At 44.2% G+C, this 26,938-nt stretch overlaps 1 protein-coding gene across 1 annotated transcript in view; it reads left to right on the forward strand.

The window, feature by feature from the left end:
* Shisa6 (shisa family member 6) overlaps nt 1-6,955 on the forward strand; it is a 283,641-nt gene extending 276,686 nt beyond the window's left edge. Inside the window, exon 8 of the mRNA XM_055593994.1 lies at nt 508-6,955. Coding sequence (XP_055449969.1) covers nt 508-1,058 — 551 coding nt within the window. The 3' untranslated portion in view covers nt 1,059-6,955. The remainder of the gene's footprint in view (nt 1-507) is intronic.
* The last annotated feature ends 19,983 nt before the right edge of the window (nt 6,956-26,938 follow it).

Below are 26,938 nucleotides of genomic sequence, written 5' to 3' on the forward strand. Positions count from 1 at the left end.
CGGAAGCTGGTTCTGTGCCCAGTTTCCATAAAGCAGTGCTCTAGCCACCATCGGAAGGCTGTCAGCTCCACCTGGGTGTTGTAGCAAGACCCAGAGCCAGTCTACTTCAGAACTGCATGCAGTAGACACAGAAGGCAAACCATAGCAATGCCCTGAGCTTACCATCAGCTCCAGTATGAGCTGGGTAGGGAAGTTCTGAACTGCTGCCCAAGGTGCTCCCTGAAGGAGAAGCAGCACTGGGGGCCCACTCGGAGATTCAGTCAGTCAGTACCCCTGAACCAGAGCCCACCTTTCACAAGACTGGCTTGTGCATGCAGTAGAGGAGGGAGTTATAGTCACCTGTCTGGGCCCCTTCACCTACTCTCCTAACTGAAGGGGCCTGATTACATTATCCTTGTAGGTCTGAGGCTGAAGCAAGAGGGTGCACACACCCTCACCCACTCCCCTCTCACTCCCTGAATCGTGGCTGCACCATCACCCCACTGCCTTCTCTCTGTCTCCTTGCAGCGGACAAGGAAGCTGATGAGTATTACATGAGGCGCCGGCACCTGCCAGACCTTGCAGCCCGTGGCACCCTACCCCTCAACGTCATCCAGATGTCTCAACAGAAGCCGCTGCCTAGAGAACGGCCACGCAGGCCCATTAGGGCCATGTCTCAGGACAGGGTTCTGTCCCCACAGCGGGGCTTGCCAGATGAATTTGGCATGCCCTATGACCGCATCTTGTCTGATGAACAGCTGCTCTCCACGGAGCGCCTGCACTCCCAGGACCCGTTGCTGTCCCCAGAGAGGACGGCCTTCCCAGAGCAGTCGCTGTCGCGGGCCATCTCGCACACGGACGTCTTTGTGTCCACGCCGGTGCTGGACCGCTACCGCATGACCAAGATGCACTCCCATCCCAGTGCCTCCAATAACTCCTATGCCACCCTGGGCAAGAGCCAGACCGCAGCCAAGCGCCACGCCTTTGCCTCCCGCAGACACAACACGGTGGAGCAGCTGCACTATATCCCGGGCCATCACACCTGCTACACAGCCAGCAAGACGGAAGTGACCGTGTGACCGGCAGCGTGGCCAGGCTGGTTGGCAGAGTGAGGGCAGGACAAAGCAGAACATGGCAGGGATGGGGAACACAGCGTCTAGCCTTGCTCTCCTCCCCTGCCCGGTCCCCCCCATTTGAGCTGGAGGTGGGCTGCCTTTGTCCAGAAAGCCATACCCCCGGGGACATGGCGCCGATTGCCTGGTCCAGCAAGCACAGACCCAGGCTCTAAAGCTCTTTGTTTCCCAGTAGACTTCCCCTGCAACTGAGAAGAGTGGCGAGGTCCAGCCACTCACTCAGTTCTTGCCCCGCCCCTTCTTGGGGTTCTGCTTGCCAGTGGACCCTCTCCTGAAGGTAACCGGAAGCTGCCTGAGTTTGAACAGCCAGTTGCCCAGAGGGTGCAGTCAGTGGGCTGACCGAACAGGCTGCTCGGTCTTCTTCCTGTATCTAGAACCGCATCACAGAAATCTCTTAGTGCCTAAAAACTGCCTGCTCGCTCTCAGCCAGAGAGCTGCTGTGTCCATAAGCACAATAAGATTCTCTTCTGCCTGCTGGAACTCTGGTCTCTACAGAGTGGCCCTTCCCTTGCTGAGCCCTGCAGCCCCATAACAGGGAGGGTTCCCTTCCTTCAGCTGCTTGGATGCCCCTGCCTCTGTGCTGTGGGGGCTGTGCTCTCCCCAGCCTTCCCTGTTTCTCCTCAAAGCTCTCTGGAGCTTTAGCTCTTACCCTCCAGAGAAGAGTAGCGATGGGTTGCCAAGACTTTAGAGGTGCCTTGGCGGCCTCCTGATTGTCTCCCCATTTCCTCCAGGCCTCTGGGTCTGAAGTAGGACCGCCTCTCAGGCCTGCCTTCTTCACCTGAGCTCTGCTCCCAGGAGGCATCTGCGGTGGGCACAGAGCGAGGGTGTGGGGGGCCACTGTGATGCCCAGGATCTCAGGGGCTCGCCATTCCCATTTTCTAGGGCTCTGCCTGCCCCCAACCCATGAGCCTCAGGCAGGACAGAGGCAGAAGTTTCCAGACACAGAGAGAAGAAGCTTAGCCCTCAAACAGGCAGGGGCTCTCTGAAGTGGTCATGCTGGAGCCTGCCCATTCCTTTCCACTGTCTTTGCTCACTCCACCAGCCCTTTTCTGTTTAGAACCCAATCTCTCTCCCGCTGTTACCTCCCAGACCTATCTCCCCAACGTGCCCCTGCAGCTCCATTACTTTCAGACCAGTGGATCAAAGTGACCAAAGCCCATTGGCAGATGCAAATAGATAATAGGTTCCCAGGATGTCGCTCTGAGGGCCATATCAACCCCTCTTCCTTGCAGGAGTGCTTGGGCATATGGCAGGGTCACCTTGAGCTCTGTGAAAGGCCCTACCACCAGCCCATCTCAGCCCCTTCTTTGCCTCAAATTTGAAGGTAGACAAGATGACAAGTTTTCCAAGCTACTGGAAAACTATCAATGAGAGCAATCCTGCTCCCCCTAAGATCAGGAGGAGAAAGACAATGAAGCCCCACCCCCACCACTTCTGAGGGCCAGGGTACCTCTTTGGGACTGGGGATAATAGGCCCCAGACTGTCTGGTGAAGTGACATAAGAAATTGAACTATCATTTACCGGACTCCAGCAGTGATGTCCTTAAGTCAGATTTTATATCCTCTCAGTTCTGCATGGATAGCCCTTAAAAGGTGAGGTGGTGAGAAGCTTGCATCTGTCCTGGTCGTTTTTAATCTAGTCAAGTCTACGAGCCAGAGAGAAGTCAGTGGACTGCTTTCCCTCACTGCTTGCAAGAGTCCCAAGCTCTCCTGAGCCCCTCTGCAGAATCCCCCTCCGTGAAAAGGAGTGTTCTGCATAACTAGGAAGGATGGAAGCTGGGCCTTCCAAAGAGCTGTCCCTGGCACCATAGAGCCAGAAGGCCCCAGACCATTCTGCTTTCCACACTGTAAACACATAAACCTTCTTAAGGGCTGGTCCCCATGGGTCTATGAGTTTTTGCTGCAGAAGGTAAGGCTTACAGGAAGAGAGGAACTCAATCCAAATAGAGAATGGCTCACTTCCAGAAGCAAAGGCATGTCTCACAGCTGGCCCCCAGCCCAGCACCCTATACCTCTCTAACCCTTACCTGGCTTCTTTGAAGACCATGTGCTGGCGGGAAGGGGAAGGGACAAGATTGTGGTGGGCAAAGATCCCCTCCCGTGTGTTTGTACATCCCATGGAGAATCTTCCAGATACCAAGTTTTCCAGCCCTTGGGGAGCAAGACCTTAACCCAGGCTCCTCCCTCAGCCTTGGCTCTGACAAGGTGTCTGTCTGTCTTTCTGTCTGTCTCAGGGGTTGTTTGACAAGTTGATTCCAAGCTATTTCTCAACCCTGCCTTACCACCATCTGGTATAAAATAACCGGCATCAGTTACGTCAGAAAATTCTAATGGAATGCTTGCTTCCCCTGAAGGCTTTTCTTCTGATCTATCTTGGAACAAAAGGAATAGTAGCAAAAATTGTCGTCTATAAACTACTCTAATCCCGTACCCCCTCCACTCCAAACTCTGGAAAACTGTGTCTTAAATGGGACATGGAAATATAGTACCCCATCTTCAGTTCTGCATGACTACATTTCAGTTACCTATAGACAACCATGATCCAGACATATTTACATTTGTCTTAACTCTTTTGAGAGAGTCTACAATCACATAGCTTTTATTACAGTATATTCTTATAACTTGTCCTATTTTGTTATTGTCTATCTCTCCCTGTGCCTAATTTACAAATTAAACTTTATTGTATGTGTATGTATACAAAGAAAAACACTATATATATAGAAAGAGTTTGGTATCATGTATAGTTTCAGGTACCTGTTGGGATTGTTGGAGCTTATCCCCCAATGATAAGGAAAAACCACTAGATCCCCTCAACATATCCATCACTTGAGAACCAGCTGTCTCCATTGCTGTATGAAGTCACTTGTAAGTGTCTGGGGCTGGAACCCAGACCACTGCTTCTAGCCCAAGCAGGCTGGTCTCCTCTGTCACATAGTAGGGCGATTGCTCCCTCATGATAAACACTCATATCCCAAGCAAACCCAACATTTCCCTCTGCTTGTTTTGTACCTTTATGCATGTCTCCACTGCCCTGGATTTGACTGTGTACAGGTCTCACTTGCCCCAAATGTTCCTCCTGAATATCTCTTACCACCCCCATCCTTCATCATTCCTTTCTCACTTCCTCCAGTGAACTCTTGGAACCATATGTTCATGAGCCACACAGGCTTGCAATTAGTTCCTTAACCTCCTAACTGGACTTTGATCCTCAGAACTCTTCAGTGTCTTAGGTAATGTGTTTCTCTTGGGAAGTTCCCCCAGCTGAAATATCTCCCCATCTTCACATTCTCTTTCCTGTATTAACCTTCTATGCCAGTTTCTTCTTGCCTTCCTCTCATTTCCATCTTCAATTATCGATCTTCCTCCAGCCCTAAGTTCTTTTACCTGGACCTTCTGAAGTCTCTAGTTTTAAGCGTTAGAGCTCTTGATGTAAACTGTGGAAGACTCTGGCATTCTTTGAGTCCATTGTTTGCCTCATTAGTTTGTTATACTTTTTCACATGGGAGATGACACCCCAAGGTGTGAGGTCACTGGGCTCCTCCCATCCCTCCCTCTAATCTCTAAAGGGAGAGCTGCCTGATTAGAGGTGCCATGGCCAAAAGATCAGCTTTGGTTCCTGCAGCTACCAGACTCAAGAAACTCTTGGCTCAACCTGTTACTAGCCCAGAGTGTTCTGCTCTGGCCAAAGATTCCTCCTCTTTGATGCCTGTAGTTCTTGCTTCTACCCCGATACCCTTCCTTTAGTGGATATCACAGCTTTTCATTCACCCCAAAGACACAAGGACCTCATAAGTCTCCAAGTATGGAGGAGTAGTTATCCCAACATCTCTGCCACAAAACTCAACCCATTGCCTTTGGAGAGTTCTTGACTGCCACCTACTTCATCCTTCATCCCTTCCACAGATGTCTGTGGACTGGACCCAAGGTCATAGTTTGAAAGGGCTGCCCATCACTTGGACCCTAGAAGGCACCTGCTATGTGAGGAGCAGGCACATTAGCTCCCTCACATTCCTCTGTGACCCTCTCTGAATTAGGGGAACTCTGGAATATCTCAAAAGGCTTGCTCTGCTTTATCAGAGAATTTTAATGGCTTAAGTGTTATTTTTATAAACAAGTGGGTTAAACATGAAAGAAAGGTCTTTCTGGTCCCTCTCTTTGATTTTGGAAGGTGGCATATCAAAGAGAAAGAAAAAAAAAAAAAGGACTGAGGCTCTAGAGACATGACTTCTATGTCTGGCTTTTGTCTTCATCTTGCCATGTGACTATAGGCAAGTCACATTTCAGTTCAGTGCCTCAGTTTCCTTACCTATAAAATGGGTTTTGACTAGATGAGCCCTCAAAGTTTTATCCAGCTCTTACACTCTAGGGTTTTCCATCTTCACATTCCCTTCTCACTCATTCCCACTTGAACTGAGCTGCACCCATCACACTCTGCCTGCCCTGGGGTAAAATCCTCACAGGCCCTAGACAGTCACCATCCTCCTCACCAGATTGTGGGTGGAACCAATGGGATTGGCCACTCATGGATGCTCTTGTTATCTGAAAGTTGAGGCCTAACAACTCAACAGGTCACCAATCATGTGTCTCAAAAGCCTCTCATATAAACATACCTGAAACACCTGGGTATCTGTTGCTGTTAAATTCTGAGTTTGGAGTTTTCATTTTTGATGTTGTCCTCATAGCTGGAGGGAGGTGACTCTACTTTTAGAGAGGGGACAGGCTGAAAGGGTCTAGATATCTGACCATGACATTGGGCATGGAGTTTGTATTTAAGGTCACATGGAAAATTTGTCCCATGTCCCAAAGGAGCATGCTTGACAGAGGCTCTGTGTGGCAAGGGATGTCATCATATCCCACCCCACAGCATGTGTCCCGAAGAAGACCACATCTGGATGCTGAAGCTCCATCTCAGCTGGAGAGGATGAGGCACCGCCACCTGGGCTGCTGGGAGGCAGGTTCTCACCCCATCCTGTATCTTTGTGACTTCTCTTCACGATGCCATCATCCTCCCCATGAAGGCTTTGGAAGTATCAATGGAAATTCCAAGTCCCTGTCATCAAACCCATCTTGTAAATCGCAAACACATTAACCTTCCATCATTCAGAGAAAACAAAATGATGCTGTGTGTTTGCTTAACAGCCTCCTATGGGAGAAGAAGACCCTGCTCAACTTTGCTGCCAACCCTTCAATGGCCCTCAAATGCCACTCTACAGGAGAACCCATTCATTTGCTTAATAGTGGCAAACCTGTCTCTAGTCCTGTAAACTCAACTAGACATTTTGTAGTAAAGAATTCTTGAAATTCTCTAATAAAAGGCAATTCTTACTGTAACATTTTTAGTTTGGGGACACAATTTCCTAAGGGGTGGGGTTAAAGGAACATTTTTACTCATTAGCTGGATTTATGGATTCTATGTTTATTATATGGTAGTATTATGGAAAGTACCTTTATATCCATACCTTTGCAGTTTCTCCATCACTCACATTCCTGCTTCTGTACAAATTCATCATCCACCTTCCCTGTCAAAGCACACCCTATATGTACTGTGAACAGAGATTGATTTAGTAAGATTTAGTCTTAAGGATTTTTCCACTTTTGTCAGTAACAGATATTTATGGATCAAAAAGAAAATAAAGCTGTTTCAACATAACCTGTGTGTCTTAAAGTAGCCACATGCTTACAGAGTCAAAACAAAGGTCATGTAAAAACAAAAACAAAAACCATAAAACAAGGAAGGATATGAGAAATAACTGTAGTCAGGAGAGGAAGCAGGTATTGACCATAGAGGGTTGCTAGGGAACTTTGGGTGTGATGAGATGTTCTAAATCTGGTTGTGGGGAAAGGATTATGAGCTCAGTTTGAGGCTGACCTAGGCTACATACTAAAATGTTATCTCAAAAAAAAAAAAAAAAAACCCAAACTGACAAATCAAATCTATGTTGAGGTGGTGGCTGCAGAACTATGTAGATCACTGAAATCACCAAAGTGTAGATTTATAACTGCGGCATGTTATGGTGTATAATCAAGCTTTTACAAGTGAGGGCAGAGGAATCCAGAAAGGTAGCCTCAGGACACTGTGTCACCTGAGAGCAGAGCTGAACTTTCTGCTGCTCTCTATACATATCTACTCTAGCAGCAGTATTCTTAAATATCAGGTGTCACTTTTATTTTAACATTAGTTACCATGGCTGAGCAGATTAAAGGTGGCTAAAGATCCATGACATTTAACCCAGAACATCAAAAACCATGAAAATTGATTCAGATTTGCAGTTTTGTTCAAGACTCTGGATGTGGTTGTGATATTATTTTCTTTGGCCCATGCTTGTTTTGCTACTAAGGTTATTTGTTGATCACCAGAGCCTAGAAGCAGGCTGAGCAAACAAAATGCTGCCAGGGAGAGCATTTAGCCTACCCCACAAGGCGGTGTCTTTGTAGTTTCTAGAATCCAGGGTTCAACATGCCTCTTCCCACTCCTCCAACTCTCCTGTCACCAAGTCCTCTTCATTGGAGGTACTGGGCTGATATTTTTAAATCCTAGGCCAGACCTGGTGGTATAGGTCTGCAAATATCAGCTACTCAGGAGGCTGAAGCAAGAGCATCAGAAGTGAGTTCAAGGTGAGCCTGAGCTGGAGCTGTCTCAATATGAAGAATATTTTAATTAGTTCATTAATGGGCTAAGTGGTAGGGCATTGAGTTACTGCCCATGATGTCCTCGGTTTAATTCTGCAGAGAAATCATTTTAATCCTATTTCCAAGGGTTTTCATTCTCCTGAAATGGGCACAGCTTTGGTTGCTCTTCCTGAACATGGTAACACATCTTCCAGCACACACTCGTTCGTCATGATGCTCTCCACTGCAGCAGCGCGTCGTCTTTCCTAAGTCAGGCTCTGATACGGGACAGCTCATAGCAAGCACTCACATGCACCGACACACATGTAGAAATGCCTGTAGTCTGTATTCATCCGTGAGAAGAAACCTTGGGAAAAACAAATGTTTTGATTGGAAGATTTTTAAACAAGTAAAACTTAATCTTATGATTACCAATGCATATAATGACTAAATTATGCTAATAGATTGTCCCCCAAAATAAACTCGCAGGGGAGCTTCCTTTATTGAACATATAAAAATAATAAGGCTTACAATTAAAAACACATTCAGGGATTGATACTTCCTTCCTTCCTTTTTCTTTCCTTCTTCCTTCCTTCCTTCCTTCCTTCCTTCCTTCCTTCCTTCCTTCCTTCCTTCCTTTCTTCCATTACAGTATCTTGCTGTGGCCGCAGAGCAAACTAGCTTAGAACTCTCCAGCAGCCCACTGATTGAACCTGGAATCTTCCTGCCTGGGCTTCCTGAGTGGTAGGATTACATCCCTGAGACTCTTCAAATCTCTGTTTTCTTATTTAAAACAAAACTAGGTAATCTATATACCAGGAAATCCTTCTGAAATGCCTCATTACCAGATTAGTCTGTGTTTCTATAGCTTCACTAAAACTTTTTAGAAAACAGTGATTAGTCATGGGGAGAGTAGAAGGGTAGACTAGGGTAGAGAGCAAGAGAGAGAGAGAACTCAGAATGATACCACAGTATTTTTGCACTTGTCAGCATAAATCTACCCTTGTATCAAAAAGGTGGCTGCCAAGGAAGGTGAGTTTGAATGAGATTTTAAGGAAAATCTCTTTGGTTTCACTTACATTTTTTTTTTTTTTTTGTCATTGGTGGTACTGGAAATGAACTAAGGTACATTCTAATATTAAACAGTGTGCCACCATGTCATATCCCCTGTGACTTTTGCATTTTTTATTTTGAGAAAAGGTCTCACTAAATTGCCCAGCCTACCCTTGAACTCACTGTATCACCTGACCTGGAATCCTAACGATTCTCCTGCCTCAGCCTCCTGAAATAGCCAGAATTACAGGTGTATGCTACTATGCCAGCTGACTTAGCTAATTATAATTTCTCAAAACCTACAAATTGACTGTCAAAGAAATCCCAAAGACTGCATTTTCACAGAAAGTTCTAGACTATGAGTTCACTGCTCCTCTGATCTTAGAAAATAAGTTTACCTGTGTGTTAGAAACACAAAGAAGAGAGTTTTTTTTTTTTTTTTTTTTTTTTGTCGTTTAACCCTCAGGCTTAATTCCAAATCCAAGTTACAGTGATAAATAGCAATTTGAACATAGTAAGACTATTCTGCTGTTATTCCCTATTGAGCATCTTTTTAAAGATTCTTCTTTGGACCATACAGAAAAATATTCCCATGGGTCCATCACAGCACTCAGGGAAAAGATGTCCCTTTCCCACAAAGGACATTGGCCCACACACTGGACCTCATTTTAGACTTAGAAAACAAAACCTCTAAGAAGGGTTCATCAGTGGCGCTCATCCCCAGGCCCTCAGTAGACTGTGCATACCCAGAGCGCATACCAGACATTTCAGCTGAAATTCTTGCTGGTGGGGCCCCTAAGATTTGCAGAAAACAAGATATTGAGAAGCTCACTATTTTGACTTTTCCTTTTTTAGTTTTGAAAGGGTATAGCGATATGACAAGAACGGCTTTTAGTTCTGGCAGTCAGAGAGGCCTTGGTTTATGTATCATGATGCTTTTAAATAACCAACTTTAGTGAACAGATTAAAACAAAAAGAGCTTGTAAGGGACAAGTACTTAGGAAGGGAAGAGAAAGCTGGGGCTTGATGTACAAATTACAAAAAAAAAAAAGTTTAATATAAGAAAAACTATCCTGACTCTGTAAGACATCCTTGTAAGGCTAAACAGGAACCTCCAAGTTCACTCATTGGACAAATGTGTCAGATGCAGAAAGAAAGGTGGCCAAGACAATAGATGTCAATGCAGGCTTAGGAGAAATTCTGGGCATGGTTAGATCCACTCCTCTCATACTTGCTGGAAAGTAAAAGGGCAGCCATTTTGAAAAAAAAAAAAAAGAATAGTCCAGGGAGGATTTCTGGAGAATCCCAGTCACAGTGCATAAGGAGGAGGCTCCCAAGAGGGTGAGAGGAGCTGACTATGATGAGGTGGTACTGCTTAAACTTCCTTCAAACACCATGGGATTATTTTTCAGCCATTGTTCTTCTGGACTAATGTGGTGCTTTCTCATCCTTACTCAGAGCCCAGAAATAGATGGGACAGCCACGATCAACAGTGTTACTTGGCAAAAGATTAGAAGGTCTAGCAAAGACCATTAAATGGCAGTCTAGATTAAATGGCATGTGTCATTTCCATTCCTGTCTTCTCAGCTGGAATGGTCTATAAAGTCCTACCCCACCATAGCAAAGCCAAGAAGTCTGACTCTACCATGTTCCAGGAAGACAGAGAATGGAAAACATGGAACAAGTACCACTTATGACCGCCACAGCTGAACACCATGCTGTGTTTAAAGAAAAAGGCTAGGAATTTACAGACGAAACAATGTCTTCTTTTGCCATAACAAAACCAGCTGAGTATTTTAAAGGCAAGCAAAGTTTTCTACATCTGATTTACTACATCTGGAGGTTTGTCCACTTTCATTCCATGCTGATTGCTGAATGTCTTACTCAGGAGTCATTTGACAATAAGAAATACAAAAATTTACTCAAATTAGTTGAGGCAAATGAGTTTTATAACTATTTATTATTAACATTAATATTAAGTATATTAATATTAATAATAGGTATGTAAGAACTGCTCATAAGACATAAGGCTTCACAAAAGCTGAGGACTTTCCTCCATTCAACTCATGACAATATCCTTCCTCCCACTCCCAGGTCAGCCATTCTCTTTTCTCCAACTCTGCAAAGGTCCATTTTTCCTTATATATGACTTTCTCAAATGGTTAGGCTGAACCAAAATGATATCTTCAGTAATTACGCCTCAACAACCTTTCCTGCTCAGTTGCCTCAAGTTCTGTCTCTAAATTCCAAAATTGCTGGGAGAAAACACAAACGCCTCAATGACTCACTTTGTCTGCCCATTTCCTATTATTTCATAACAAAATGCCCCTAACTTTTTTTTTCTCATATTGAGGATTAAACCCAGGCCTCGTGCTAGGCAAGGGCCTCCCCTCTGTGATACATCCCTGGTATATTATTGTTTTTATCATTCTGGAAGAGCAGCTAGGTTCCATGAGATCATGCTGAGCTGGGTCCCTTACGGCTGCAGTCAGATGGAGACTCGCTGGAAGTGATGGAGAGCTTTCTTTACTCTCATGCCTGGCAGTCAGTAAGGTGTCAGTTAAACCTCAACCAAGGTGTTCCCCCTAGTATGCTGACAAAGACCCGCCCTCCACAAAGTCTTCCCCAGAGCATGGCTGCTGGCTTCTGAGAGCAAGTGTGCGGACAAAATGAGAGAGCAGGCAGAGGAGCCAAACATAGTAAGAGAATAAACCTGGCAGTATGTCTGTCCCCTTTTATGATGTGATCTCAGAAGTCATATCCTATGCTCTCCCAGTCACATGTTGGTGAGTTTCTGCCTCTGTTCAAGGTCACAGAACACAGGCTCTGGTGTGAAGGAAGTATAGCAGGATTATTCTGAAAGGAAAGTATGTTGATGGAAGCTATAGATATGGCTGCCCTTGGGAAAAAAAAAAAAAAACTACTGCATTTTGTGTCAAGTGTCATCCTTGGTACCACGGTTAAAAGCGGAAACGTATCACTTACCCAAAAATAGCTGAGAAAGAAAAGGCTCAAACATCATAACCCTCAAGAGGATTGAGGGAAAAAAAATGAAATGTGGAGGGTAAGAACCACACCGAACAGATCCTTTTTTGAGGGGCATCCTCGAATTGTTGAGGAAACGGCCCATGAAAGAGCTCCTGCTCTTCAGTTCTAGCCTAAGAGCCTGGAAAGGACCGTGAACATGATGTGCCCACAGCAGGTTCTGTGGATCATGTTGAAACATTCCTGACCACAGGGTGATGATTTTAGACTATCGTAGTGCCTTTTTTTTTCTTTGTCCATCTCCTCCAAATCAGGCCAACAACAACTCTGCCCTTGGGGTAAAAGGCAGACTGAGACCACAGGAAACACTCCTTGTGAACTTTGCTTTCAAAATAGACCATTTCAAGTGCAAAGTCTGCTGAGCGCTTTCAAGAGCCTCACAGCAGAAAGGAAAGAGAAAGGCTTGTTTTTAACATCTAAAAGCTTATTGTTGAGTATCAATGAGTCAAACTTGGGAAGATTGAGGTTTTACAATAAGTCATAGAGAGCACATAAGCTATGAAAGAAACATATGCAGCTATACAAGACAGAAAGTAAAACTTTTTAAGCCCTGGGAGGGGGAATCCTAGAAAGAATCATTGAAAAGATAGATGAATCTTTCAGAGACTTCCCACCATGGTCATCTATCACAGTGAACTCTAAATGATGGGAGTAGGAGGAGGTAGATAACAGAACTTTCCAGACAGATTAGAAGATCTGCAGACAGAATGGTCCCTTAGGAAGCAAATTCCTGATGATGCCCAATGTCCATATAGGGTAGCGATTAGAGCATATAAATTGTTGTAAGCTAGGACTACACAAAGGGATGGTCCTCTGCCACTAAGCCCTCCCTTTTCCTGTCTGAGACTTTGAAACATGTCTCCAGAGGCATCTCAGAGACAACAGCAGCGCACTGCCACACATAGAAATGAGGATGTGTGCACCTGTGCAATTGCATTTGTCCAAAGCTTCTCCTCGCATACCTTGAGGCCAAAAGCCTTTCAATAACAGTTGTCAAATCGTTTCAGGACCTTGTTATACTCTTTAAAAGCATTAAAGACCGCAGTGAGCTTTTGCTTCTTTAGCACACACTGTATACAATTATTAACATTCAAGATTAAAATGCAGATCATTTAAATTTTATTTATAAAAGTCACAGCCAGATGGGAGGAACAAGTCTGCTGTTCTATTACACAGAAGTGTGATTATAGTTAACAATATTGTGATGCATAATTCAAAATAGCTTCAAGAGACAGTTTTAAATGTCCTCATCACGAAGAAATGGATAATGCTTGTGATGATGGAGAACTGAAGCATCCTTCTGTCAACATGAAATATATAAATGTAAATGTGCTGTGATATCATACATTACACTGTACTCCATAAAGATGTATGATCTTTATCTGTCAATAAAGCTAAGTGAAAAGAATATGTATTTATTAGTTCATTTTACAATAGCACTGCAACAATGATATGTTAATATAAATAACATATTCTTGTGGAAATGATTACATTTTCAAGAAAGCAAATTAGCCAGAAGTTTGAAATTGTTTTACATTATTCTTGAAAATTGTTGACCGTCTGGCTTTCTAGAAAAGACCCAGATTTTGATGTTTGCTTCTGTGGCTAATCAGCTGCAACATGCATCAAAGACAGTACGTCCCCCAGGAGCAGCCTGCTGGGCATGGAGGGGGAGAGTAGTCTGACAGGGGAGAGAGAGAAGTGACTTTGCCTCCTTTCACGCGGGGGCTGTGTAGCCTCAGGCAAGCCCGAGTTAGGGGCTGGAAGAAATGTGGGTTTTATATGGTGATTTGGGAGCTAACAGTCATAGACTGCATTTAATCTTCAATAGAGAAACTACCATATGGCTTCTTATTCCATAGAAAATCCGAAAAGCAAATGGTGGGGGATAGAAACAAAGCTGCTCGTGGTGGTACAGTATATCTTCCCTGTGTGCTGTGTCAGTAGGTATACAAACCCACCTGGTGTGGGACCTGCGTGGGAGGAGAAATTATGTGCTGAAGACTTACTGGAGAGGCATGCTGCTACTGAGAGAAGAAACTGCTTGGTATGGTCTGTTGAGGGTAAGAAGATAAGACTTTCCTAAATTAAAGACCAAGTCTTCAAAACAGAACAGGATGGGATGGGGAGAAAAAAGACAAGAGGTATAGACATCTGACTCTTTGTTGTAAATTGTCCTAGCCACTGCCCTGTGTCCCCAGCATCTCTTATCACAGACTCTGATCTTAACCCATCACTATAGACTCAGATTAGGCCAAACTGAATGGAAAAGAAAATAGCTTCCGTTTTGGGGGACTGAAGCTTAGTCAATTGCAGAAACCCAGTGGTACCCAAAACTGCATCCCACAAAATATGAAGAAAGAATGCAGGCACGAGAGGGTGCAATGACAGCTCATGAGTTGGCACTACTCCAAAGCCTTCGCATGCATTAACCTAGGGAACCATGCACCACTTCATATATTCAGGGATTACCACATGCCTCACTGTTAAAGACCATCACCTCATCCTGAGGACAAAGAAAAGGCACTGAGAGGCCACAGAGAGCACAGAGGCAAGAGCAATGCTTCTTCAGAGAGACAACCAGAGCCCTAGGTGCTGTATGAAAGTTGGGAAACCAACGCTGAAGGTCAGGTACACTGGAGAAAAGCATGATGGAGGTATGTGGAGAAACCCACCAAATCCTGGCTGCCCGAGTTAGGATTTTGCTGCTGGAATAAAACCACGACCAAAGGTAACTTGAGGAGGAAATGTTTGACTTTCATCTTACAGATTATAGTATAAGTCCATCTTCTAAATAAGCCAAGTCAAGAACTCAAGGCAGGTAGAGACTGAAACAGAGACCATGGAGGAACACTGCTTACTGGCTTGCTTCTGCTGCTTGTTCTTAGCCAACTCTCATACAACTAAGGACAGCACTGCCTAGGGATAGCACTGCCCACAGTGAACTGGATCCTCTGTACCAGTCAATCAACTGAGACGATACAGCACAGGCCAGTCTGATGGGGGCCATCTTCAACTTAGGCCTCTCTTTCCAGCTGTGTCAATTTGACAAACAAGGTTAACTCTTACGCAAGGCTTTGCTTTTTCTTTAAATTTTCAATGTAATCCCAGAACAAAAAGGATGGCGGTGACAGAAGGATTGTGCCAAGATGCAGGCAAGCCTGGACTATAGACCGGTACCCTTTCTCAGATACATAAATAAATGCATTAGATACTTTGTGTATTAGGCAGGGGTCTCTAAATGGACAAAACTGATAGAATGAATGAATATATATATATGAATATAATATATACATTCATACAATATATGCTATATATTATACATATATATTCATTCATATAATTATATTGTATTATATATGTGGGTATGGTGGAGGGTATTAGAATGGCCTACAGGCTATGGTCCAGCTAGCCCAACTATGGTTGTCTACCAACAAAGGGTCCCAGAATACAGTAGTTGTCAGACCACGAGACTGGATGTCTCATCTGGTCTTCAACGTATGCCAGAATAATAAAGAAGTAGCCTCTAACACCAGTTAAGGAATGGCCTTGCCACTGAGAATGAGAGCAAGTAGGCAGAGAGAGCAAGCATCCTTCTTCCGTGCTCTTTATGTAGGCTGCCAGCAGAAGGTGTGATCCAGACTAAAGGCAGATCTTCCCACCTCAGAGAATCTCGATTAAAAAGGAGTCTTCCCACTTCAAATTATTTAATTAAGAAAAAAAAAATACAGCCTGACATGGTGGCTCTCACCTATAATCTCAGCATTCAGGGAGGCAGAGGCAGGTGGATCTCTGTGAGTTTGGGGCCAGCCTGGTCTACAAAGAGAGTCCAGGACAGGCAAGGCTACACAGAGAAACTCTGCCTCAAAACACATACACACACAAAAATCCCTCACTGGTGTGTGTGTGTGCTCATCCACTTGGGTTTTATTTAATTCCGGATGTAGTCAGGTTGACAACCAAAAACATCCATCACACTCAGTATTGCTGTTTTGTTTTATTTGTTTTGTCAAATGTAGACTAATAAAACTGTTAGCAATAGATAATATATATCACAAATGCCCTTTCCATATCTGAATATGTTTATTATGGCATGTACTATGCTTGAAAATCTAAACTGAATGAGTGTATATAAAAAGTAAAATAAACAGACTAGCAAATCCATTGCCTTATCCACCAGGTAAAATGAGAATCCATCCACTTTGTATGACTTCATTTCAAAAATTTCTATAGTTCCTAATTTTCTACAAACATGTGTTAGTCTCTTGTTCATACAATAAGCAGCACATGCAATGTGAAAATACCACACAATTGTTATGTATGGATGTTCATAAATGTGTGCACCGCAACACAACTGGGAGGAGAATTTCCCAAATTACTCACTGTGACCGTGAACGCAAGCAGGTTTTGAAATAGCTTTGCTTTTATGTGTTTTCCAATGTTTTATAATGAACATATATTACATTTTAATGGAAAAAAAAGATATTTATTTCTTTTCATTTTTGAATGGAGTGGGAGTAGAGGGCTTTCTCTTAGCAGTGACTCCATGCACTCCTGGAAAGAGAGCATCAAATATTTCTAGCCATCCTTGGCTGAGTTCCCTTCTACAAAAGAAGGGCTGTCTAGGGGACCTGGGGTTAATTACCATTGGCTCTTTGTTTTCAAGACGGGGCTGCTATGGCTGTCTAATAGGCTTCTTCTTTTCCTGTAGTAGTCTTTTTTGTGGGTGATGAACTGGTACGTGAGCCATTTAGAAAAAGCCTGCCCCCCTTACACCACGCAGCCCCCTATACTCCCTGCTGTATCCTTCATAAACCAAGTACTATTGCCTTGAGAGAAACATGCTCCCTAGACTATTTAAAATTTTATCCTAACATTATATCCATGAGAACCATTAGAGGTGGCAGAGTCGGTGTCAAATGGGAGGGCATACGCTCCAGCAGAAGAAATGGGTACAGCCCAGCCCCAGCAAAAAGAGCGGCTCCTCGCTACTATCGTGACTGCCTCATTGATTCTGTCGCAGAAATAAGATGAAGCGAGCGCATCAAAGACAGTGAGAATCAGTTGCCTCCTGGCCTCGGCAAGCCGAGCACTCTTCTCTTGTTTGTCTCCACAGAAATTAAAGTCAACTGTGCTCCAGCCTAGATGACTAGATGGGGTGGTGCAATGTGTACCAGCAAGAGATCTGGTCCAACCAGCATGCCACCTTTGAGTTAAACTGTCATTCCGTGACGCGCCATTGCATGGAGCTGGCTCATCCTAGAAAGACAGAACCTTTCTGTTTTCACACTTGTCCAGGGACTAATCAACACAGGAAAGCTTTTTCACTTCTGAACAGAATGCTAACTTAGGGGAAACATCCCCACAAGGGACCAGAGCCTAGCAAGGAGGGTGGGAAGGACTTTGGCTCTGAGGCCAGGCTACTTCCCAGCCTTAGAACTTATATTTATACTCATTTTGCTTCAGTCAACCTATCTATAAAATGGGGTAACAACTGAACGTAATCATGTTTTTGTACGCGTAAAATAATTCCATGCTTGTAAAGCACCTGAAGTCACACCCAGGGCATGGTGGTGAACACCCACAATCTCAGCACTCTGGGAGCTGAGACAGGAAGACCACAGAAGTTTCAAGGCTATCTTGGGCTTAGTGAGCGCGAGACCAACCAGGGCTACATGGTAAGCTGCTGCCTCAAAACAACCAAAATAATAACGGTAAGACTGAACTTGATGCAGAGTAAGAATTAACAAAGGTAAGAAGCCTGTCACTGCCATCCCATGCGATGGCTGTGCAGGGGGAGTCATCAGGCCAACCACATGGATCTATAAATGTGTCTCTGTCTTGAAGAGTGCCCATGCTAAATAAATTTTCACTACTGTAAATACTGTGTGTGTACAATGGTTATAGTTCCTGTCAATCAAAGTATGTTTCCAAAGTCTCTCTTACATAATTGAAGAAGTCCAAGCATTGTTTTCAGAGGCTTCTATTTTAAGGCAGAGTAAGTGGCACTGTATTTACCATCCCATCTCAAAGAAATTGAAAACTGTGCATGTATATGCACATCTAAAAATATGTAAGCATAGGAAGAAGTGGCTCTGAAGAAATTGAATATTAGGCAACAAAGGGTACATGTAAAAAATACAAGGTCTGTGTCAGCTCACTGCCTGGGAAGAGATTCCTGTTCCCTTAGATGGGGAAGATAAATGTCAACTGTGTAATCATGGATCTGACATGGGACTTTCCCAGAGCATATACACAATTCCAAAAGGTAAATAACCAAAGCAGCGTTACTAAAATGGAGGTGGAGTTAAAATATTTTAATAGGACACTTTACAAAAGGAGATGTATTGCACATCAATTAAGAGAGAAAATTCTGCATTGCAGAAGTTGAACATTGTAGAAGTCAGGGTGGAAAGAACGTAAAAACTAGAGGAAGAAGAGGAGGAGGAGAGTGCCCAGACGCTTCCTTCTAACAGCACACAGCTGATGCACCCAGGAATGCACAGCTGCTCTGGGGCCATCAACACCCCATCAGGGCTCCTCAGATCCCACCCATCCTTGAGGAGTCATCTGTTACTGCACAAGGAGGGACTCATTTGCTTCTACTTGATGTAGCCACTGGTAAGTCTTAGTTCATGTTCCAGTTCAAAACAAAACAAAACAAAAAGAAAAACAACACCATGCTCAGGCATGGGAAAGGGTTTAGAGATGAAAATGACCCAAAACAAACAAACAAAAACCCCCAACACATTGTATACATGTATGAAGATTTTTAAGTAATAGAAAAGTTTATGATCATTTCATCTCTGGGAAATATAAAGCAGCATCACAGTGAGATACGACTACACAGTATTAAAATGGCTAAAATAGGAAAGAACAACCATAGCAACAGTGGACCAGGATGCTGAGCTGATTAGAACTCTTGTTTGCTACTGGATGGAATATAAAATGCCATTTCGGGATACAGTTGGAAAGAATGTTTTGTTAATAAACACATATATACTATAATCCAGATATTCTACATCTCAGAATCTACCCAGAAGAGATAAAAGTGTGTGTTCACAAAAGCCTTGTACACAGAGCTACAGAGGAAGCTCAGTGCACAAAAGTGCATGCCACCAAGTCTAAAGACCCAAGCTCGATCCTAGTGACCCACAGGATGGAAGGAAAGAACTGACACCCACAAGTTATCTGACTTCCACATACATGCACACACACACACACACACACACACACACACACACGCGCACGAATAGGTAAAGAAAGAAATGTAACTTTAAAAACTTGTATATAAAACATGTATTAACTAAGAGCTAGAAACAACCGAAATATTCATTAACGATGAAATGTTAAACAGGGTAGCCAACCCAAATGATGGTGTACTGCCCAGAAATACTGCCCAGAGGTGGACTTTGAGACACAAATAATTTGGACATGTCTCAAGGCCATTACCCTAAATGAGAGAGGCCAGCACTCAGCAGAGTCCTTAATCCCACTTTGCACTAAATTATAGAAGATGGCAACAGTCCAGAAAGACAGACAACAGGTACTTGTTTCTGGGCACAGGAGGCAGTCAGAAGGAGCAAAAGTGGAATGCTAGCAGGAAAAACACTAAAGTGCTGTGATGTTCACTGTTTTATTATAGGATGGTTTTATGGGCATGTGAACATTCTAGACTCTATCACATGGTATACTTTAGATGTGGGTAATATGGTGTATTAAATAAGATCCCAAATACATCTGTTTTCTAATCTGCTTTGGTCTCCAGCCCTCTTTGCAGGCTCTTCAGTCCTGTGCTGTATTTACATTAGCACAGCTAAGACAATGCTTCCTACAGAGACCAGTGGATCCTGCCTCCTGGGTGAGAAGGCTTCCTTGCACTCATATTTTCTCCAAATGCAGACATACTTAACCCTTTAGACACCTAGACATGGGAATCCATTTCGTCTACAGCAATGACTGACAGCTCAACTGTGTGAGTTAACTGTGGCTTCACCTCTGGGCTGTTCGTCGTCTATAAATTGGCTATATTTAAAATGCTCCTCTTAGCAGTTTGTTCCCAATGGAAGTTTTCCTAGTGCTGGGGACCACAAAAAATAGCTGCACTAACTTGGTAAGTTCTACCAAGCAGTTCTGTATAAACTTTATGTCTAGCTCATTTTTCACAGAATAGAGAAGTATTATTATTTTTGTAAAATTCAATTTTATCTTTACTCATGCATTTTGTGTATGAGAGCGTGTATGCCGTGTGTGAGAGACCAGAAGAAGGCATCAGGTACTTTTGAGCTGAAGTTATAGGTGGTTGTAAGCCACCAAATGTGAGTACTGGGAACTGAACTCGGGTCCTCAGCAAGCACCCTTAACCACTGAGCCATCACTTCAGACCAGTACTTTTGTTCCTTATCAACTTACTTGACTAGAAAAGTCATCAAATGTTGTCTTAAGGGTTGTCCACAAAAGCACTAACAGTTAGCCAAGTCCTCAATCCTACTTACTTGCCAAGGAGAGGAATTCCACCATGGAGGAAATTCTCAAGACCGCATTGACTCTACCCCCACATCCCAAGGAGGCCTTTGGCAACTTTCCCAACTCTCAGAGCTGACTCTATAGAACTCCCACTCACAACTTCTCAAACCCTATGGCTCAATAAATAATGCCCGGAGTTTTCTCTCCTGGTCTTCCCAGCCCTCTTCTTAATTCCCTACAGATTTCTCCCTCTATCTGCCTCATCACTACAGGCCACTGGAGGGAATGAGCAAGACAAAATTCCTCCCAGTACTTTATCTTCCCAAATCAGAGTTCTCCAGAGAAACAAAATCTCACCATCTGCCATCTGAAGACCTAAGAAAGTCGGTCTCATAGTTAGGGGGCCTGAGAGCCGGCGGAGTAATGGGGGTAGATTCTGGCAGGCTCTGAGGCCTGGATACCAGCTATGCTGAGGGTGGCTGACCAATGCCCTAGCTCATACAGTTAGGCAGTGTTAATTCAACCTTCATCTACCCTTTGTTCTCTTCAGGCCCTCCACAGATTGGGTGGCACACACCCACATGGGGAGGGAGGGCCATCTGCTTCATAAAATCAGCCCACCAATTTAAATGCTAATTTCTTCTGGAAACTCCCAGAAATAATGTCTTACTAGCTATTATGCAACTATCCTTTAACCCAGTCAAGTTGACATGTACAAAATGAACCATCCACAATCAATAACTGAGTTCCCCCTAATGTTTCCCTCTGACTTCAAATTTTAAAACAATGTAGAAAAAGCCATTCCATCCAGTCGAGGGGTCGGCCCACTGCTAGGCAGCCCAACTCTGGCTTCTTCAACCCCACATCCTGTGATCAGGGCACACCCCAGTGTAGTTCCCTCTTAGGTCCACCTTGGAGAGTCTGTGAACTACAAACCATGGAGGTGGTTCCCTGAGTGGGGCAAGCTCTGACTGAGTAACCTCTGCTAGTTTTCATGCAGGCTGTCTTTGATAAGTAAGAAGCAGGTCACTGATTCTTGGTGGCGGTGGGTAATGGGGAGGTTGTCTTGCACAGGAGGGTTTATTTACATGGGTCATTATAGGTCTCAGCCAAGTGGTGAGCTCACAAGCTTAAAGAACTTGCTTTCAAGTAAGGAGGGATTCTGTGAGGGGGAAACCAGGGAGCTCTTCCCCATGGAGACTGGCTAACAAATATCATCATCATGCTTCAGAATCACCTGAAAAGCATGTGAAAAGAGACCCATTCTCAAAGCTTCTTTCTGAGGGGAGCTGAGCTGGCAACCACGAATTTGCATTTATATTAAGCTTTTGGGTGCTGCTGCTGCTGCCGCATACCTGCCCAGGACTACCCTAGGAACAAGGACCCTAGTCCTTGAGCAAAGCACAGATATTCTGTCCCAAGGCTCTTCAAGGCTGCGCTAAGCTCCCAATTTCAAAGCTTTGGCCATTGAGAGTTTTTACTCCAGACATGACCTCTGGACAGAAGGGACCCTCCCTCCCGCTCTGGTGATTGAGAGGCTTCCACCCTTGCAGGTTAGCACTCTACTGTTGAGCTATATGCCCCAGCCTTCTTCTTCTTTTCCTCCTCCTCCTCTTCCTCCTCCTCCTCTCCTTCTGCTGCTGCTGCTGCTTCTGCTTCTCCTTTTCCTGCTTCTGCTTCTGTTTCTCCTTCTTTTTAAATTTTGAGACAAGGTCTAGCTTAGTTACCCATGCAGGCCTTAAACACAAGACTTCCCTATCTCAGCCTCCAGCAAAGCTGAGAGTATAAACTGTAGCAACATGCCCAGCAAAGACATTTTGTGGTTCGGGGATTGAACTTGTTACATAGGCTTTCTATTCCTGATCCCTAGGATCTGAAGGGATCCTAAAGTGGTAAGGATAATGGTTAGTGGCTTGGCTTTCTCTTAGGGTGTATGTCACCCCTCTAGGCTCATATCAATAAGAATATTTGAAGAAACAGAGAATGGGGTAGACAGTAGCTCAGTGGTACAGTACTTTCCTACCTTACTATGCATGAGGTCCTGTTTCAATTACAAGCAGTGTGTGTGTGTGTGGAGAGAGAGAGAGAGAGAGAGAGAGAGAGAGAGAGAGGAGAGAGAGAGAGTTCTTCCTGAGTTTTGGTATCCAGCCTCTGCCTTGTGAGGAGTCAAGCATCTATTATCATTAATGAATGGATGCTTAGTGTTTGTTGGGAGCTCCCAAGAGTATTTATGCTATCACTTGCCTCTTGCTTTAATCTTTTCCTTGAGGCTTTCCTATTTTATCCAAAAATAGGGATTATATGTATGTGTTTAATTTTTTTTATGTTATGTGTATAGGTGTTTTGCCCATATGTATGCCTGTGCCCCCTGTGCATTCAGTGTCTGTGGCGTTCAGAAGAGGACACCGTGTCCTGGGGTACAGGAGAAACCGATGGTTATGAGCCCCCATGTGGGTACTGGGAATCAGACCTGGGTTCTTTGGAAGAACACCCAATGGTCTTAACAATGGAGCCTTCTCTCCAGCCCCTGCGTATGTGGTTTTTAAAAAGGAAAAACAGAGAAAGGATCTAAGTGAGTCTACTTCCCTCTAGAGAAGAAAGACCTTTGCAATCTAATGGCTAGTCTCTGTGCTGGCATGCCCTGTAGTCATTGAGAGATCTTCCAACAGATGTCCAAGCTTGGGCTCCTAATAGCTGCTCAGTAACACTGGGACAGGACCTGGCAATCATTTTCCTTTTTATATGATGGGCCCAGAAACTGTGCAAAGGCATGCAGGCATGTGCTGTGTAATCTTAGCTAGCTTCAGCTCCTGATCATATATGAAAATACCCCCAGGTGATTTAAGCTACAGCTATTGAGAAGTCAGGCAGAGAGAGAGAGAGAGAGAGAGAGCACTATGCACCCAGCAGAACTTCACTTGTAACTGTGTGGAAACATCCTCTCCGTGGGCACTGGCCCACTGGGCCCTGGAAATAATTTGATCCACTCCAACCAGCTCAAAGCTACACATAATTTTTCAAATTGCACTCACAAATGAATACATGTCACAGGAATTTAGAAGCTCAGCTCCACCAGAAAGACTGGCTCCCTAGATCTGCAAGAGGCATAATTGCCTCCAAAACCATGGAGGCTATGTCTAAGAATTAAAGTTCACCCGAAGCCCAAGAATTCCCACAATTGCCGAAAGAAAGAGGAAGAAAGCGTGTTTGCGCTGCGGCATTCCTTCCTCTGCCCACCTGTGCCCCGTGGCGTAAACTGCAAGTTACACTCTGCGGATGATTGTAATTAAGCAGTGCAGGGAACTCATTTTTAAAAATAGCTTCATCAACTCTTCACAGCATACTTCTGCAAGACGAGTCTATGCAAAAGCAACTAGGACTATTATTGTTTAACAGGTTTAATTAAGTAAGTATTTCTTTCACCCTTTTGGGAATTAAACATAGAGCAGGGAATAAACACAGGAAAACCTGCCCATATTAATTCCTGGTTTACTGCTTTCATTCAAAAGCAGGGTGAAAACCGAGGGTCATGTCTATGATCTGCAGCTTTTGTGTGTTAACTGAAAGGATTAAAGGCCTCCCCCTTGGCTCCACTATAGAAATAGCCTAGGAAGTGGCCCCTTTGTGCTCTTGCTCGACTGAAGCTTTGAAGGACTTTCTGCCTTACCAATGAACACCTGTAATTTTTTTCTTCTTATGCACAAGTTGTTACTCTTATTTTACAAGGGATGGACAGAACTGAAATCTGTCTACTGGGAGGGACTGTGCTCACACAAAGGGGAGAGAGAGAGAGAGAGAGAGAGAGAGAGAGAGAGAGAGAGTATATGTGATAGATCTAGGGCCCAAACGATGTATAGACCCATTTCCTCTTCTCTCTCAGCTCCTTTCCATTGTCTGAACTCAACTTTCAGATGGTTCTTACCCTCAAGGAGCCCAGGTGGCTACCAAGCTTTGCCCTCTGTCCTCCCAAGCTCAAAACCAGCTTAAAAATAGAAATCTCTCATTTACCTCAACAGCTAAACCAAACCTCCGTCTGGCTCTGCTGCCCTAATGGGATTGTTGATTGGGAACAAGACATAAAATAGGAGCCAAGACACCTGCCTCAGGCAGAGCTGGGGGCTGACTTTTCTGGAAATAATGGAGTAGAGCTAGTGTAAGAAAAGGCTGAGGGGGTGAGAGTTTCTTAAACAAAACTGACCAATAGTTACGAGGAGAGTGTAGGGTTTGTGGCTAGCTGTAGTGGAACACACCTATAATCCCAGTTACTTCAGAGACTGAGGCAGGAAAACCAAGGCCAGTATAGGATGTATAGTAAAATTCTATCTTAAAAAAAAAAAAAAGGGCAAGCCAGACATAATGGCTCATTCCTGTAATCTCAGAACTTGAGAGACTGAGACAGGAGTGGCATGAGTTCCAGGCCAGCCTAGTATACCTAATTTCCAGGTCATCCAGGGCTTCATAGTGAGACCTTGTTACCGAAAGCCAACAAACCAACCTTAAAAAAAATGATATTTTTTTGGATTAAGTGTGCTTCCATTTTGCTCTGTACTTTATGCAATAGTTGGGACATTAACTAAAAATTTTATTCATTGCTTACCTAAAATCCAGCTTCTGCCTTTTCTGGTCATGTTCTCTGGGGACAGAGTGGCCACTTCCAGGAGCTCCTCTTCATGTTTCTGGTAGACATGCTTTTGAATGTTGCTCTGCTGGGGAGCTGGTGCTCTGACACGAGTGTCCTGGCTTCCCGCAGTCTTCCACAGATTTAGGCTATTCCACCCATGCCAGGGCAGTGAGCTGCTGTTCTGATCAGGCGCCATTCCTGCTATCACCTCGAAGCCTTCTGCACTCTTTAGGCTCTGATTCCTACGAGGAATTCTGTGTCACAAGCGGGATCACCCTGATCCTTTCCACCTGTATCCAGTGGCTGCCTGGAAGAGTTCATCAGGCCCAGGTAGCCAGTCTCCTATCTTTGTTTCTACTCGGGTTCTCTCTCTCTCTGTGTGTGCATGTGTGTGTTTGGGAGGGCAGATTATACATGATCAAGGTCAGGCAAAGCTGCACTTGGAGTACAACTGTCCTTCGTTCTTGCTGAAAAGACATTTTATATAGAGTTAATTATCTGCTTGTTTATCCATTTGACACAGGATCTTGCTATGTAGCCCAGGCCAGCCTGTAACTTATAATCCTCCTGCCTTATCCTTTCATGCCCTGGGGTCACAGGCATGTGTAATTGTGCCTGGCCTTATGTAGACTTTATAACCGTATGCTCTCAGCTCTGAACGTGTCTAAGTAACACAGCTACTTCTGCTGTCTCCTCGGTGTAGCCCAAAACTTATCCTCTATGTAATTTTAGCTCTCCTCCTCCTGTCTACATAGCTCGTAAAACCTCTCAGCTCCTGTCCTTGCTCCATGATTGCATATGGCTTCATCAGGATGCTTTCCAGTCCCTCTCCTTGGTCCTGCTCCTGTTGCCCTCACAAAGGCTTCGGTTGCACAAGAGCCTGGAGCTTTCCCCGACTTTCCCAGGAAGCACGGCCCAGGTCTCACATTTTTATGGACATTTGGGTATTTGCCATCACTGTGGACACCTGGGTGTTTTTGGCATCACTGTCACCCATGCTTTCTCCTGGACCTACCTGAAAAAAATGCCACAGCTTTTCTCAAGGTGTTTTGTTGTTGTTTCTTTACTTGGGAATCAAACCCAGCGGTCTGGGCATTCCAGTCAATTGTCTCACCGCTGAGCAATATTCCAAGTGCCTTTTTAATTATATGGGTTGTATTCCAAGTGCCTTTTTAATTATATGGGTTGGTTTTTTGTTGTTGTTGTTTCTTGTTTGCTTGTTTGTTCTTGCTGGGTTGCTTGGGATGACATTAAACTGTCTGCATAGCCCACACAGACCTTGAACTTGACCCCTTTTGCCACAGCCTCCCTACCGCTGGGATTACAGGCCCCCTACTTTGCTTCCCCAACCTCCTTCTGTATCTTAGGAAAGGCTCTTATATCTTCTTTGTGAGTAAATCTGCTTATTGTTGTCCAGGTCTACGGCTTAGATAGATAATCTTAGTCTGCCTACTGTGCCCTGCATATTCAAAGCCAAGTTTTAGAATTAAAAAATACATGCTCAACAATGCAAAGCTTTTCTTCCTCTATGTGCTTGGCTACTACAATATAAGAAAACAAATAGTGTTGCTATCACAGCTATTGTCTCTGATTTGTGTTAAGAATGATTCAGAGTCAAAAGGCTGCTTTAGGGTGAAATCTGTGCTCCCCTGAGGCCTAAAGTGTTGTTAACTCACTGGGTGGTGAGCCATAGGACTGCATGGAGACACATGAAAACCCCCAGTTACTGCCCTCAAGATGTATTTCCTCATGACTCATGACTGCCAGCATATTCCATCAGTTTATATTACCAGAAAACCAAAACACGGAATGCAAATGTAAAATGCAAAACAATCCCTATAATACTCTTCTCGCTGTGAAGAAATGCTGCCAGATGAGAACCAAGTAGCTCTTAACTTTTAGGTCAAAACCCATCAAACAGGCTTTATTTCTGACCCAAAATATATGAAACCACACACACACACTCTTAAATGTTCAGATAACTTTAGACATTACCTACAAAGAGACAAACATCAAGCAGGCTATCATAGCA

The sequence above is a fragment of the Psammomys obesus genome, unplaced genomic scaffold (assembly GCF_907164565.1).
Source record: "Psammomys obesus unplaced genomic scaffold, mPsaObe1.curated_primary_1811, whole genome shotgun sequence".
Taxonomy (NCBI): Eukaryota; Metazoa; Chordata; class Mammalia; order Rodentia; family Muridae; genus Psammomys; species Psammomys obesus.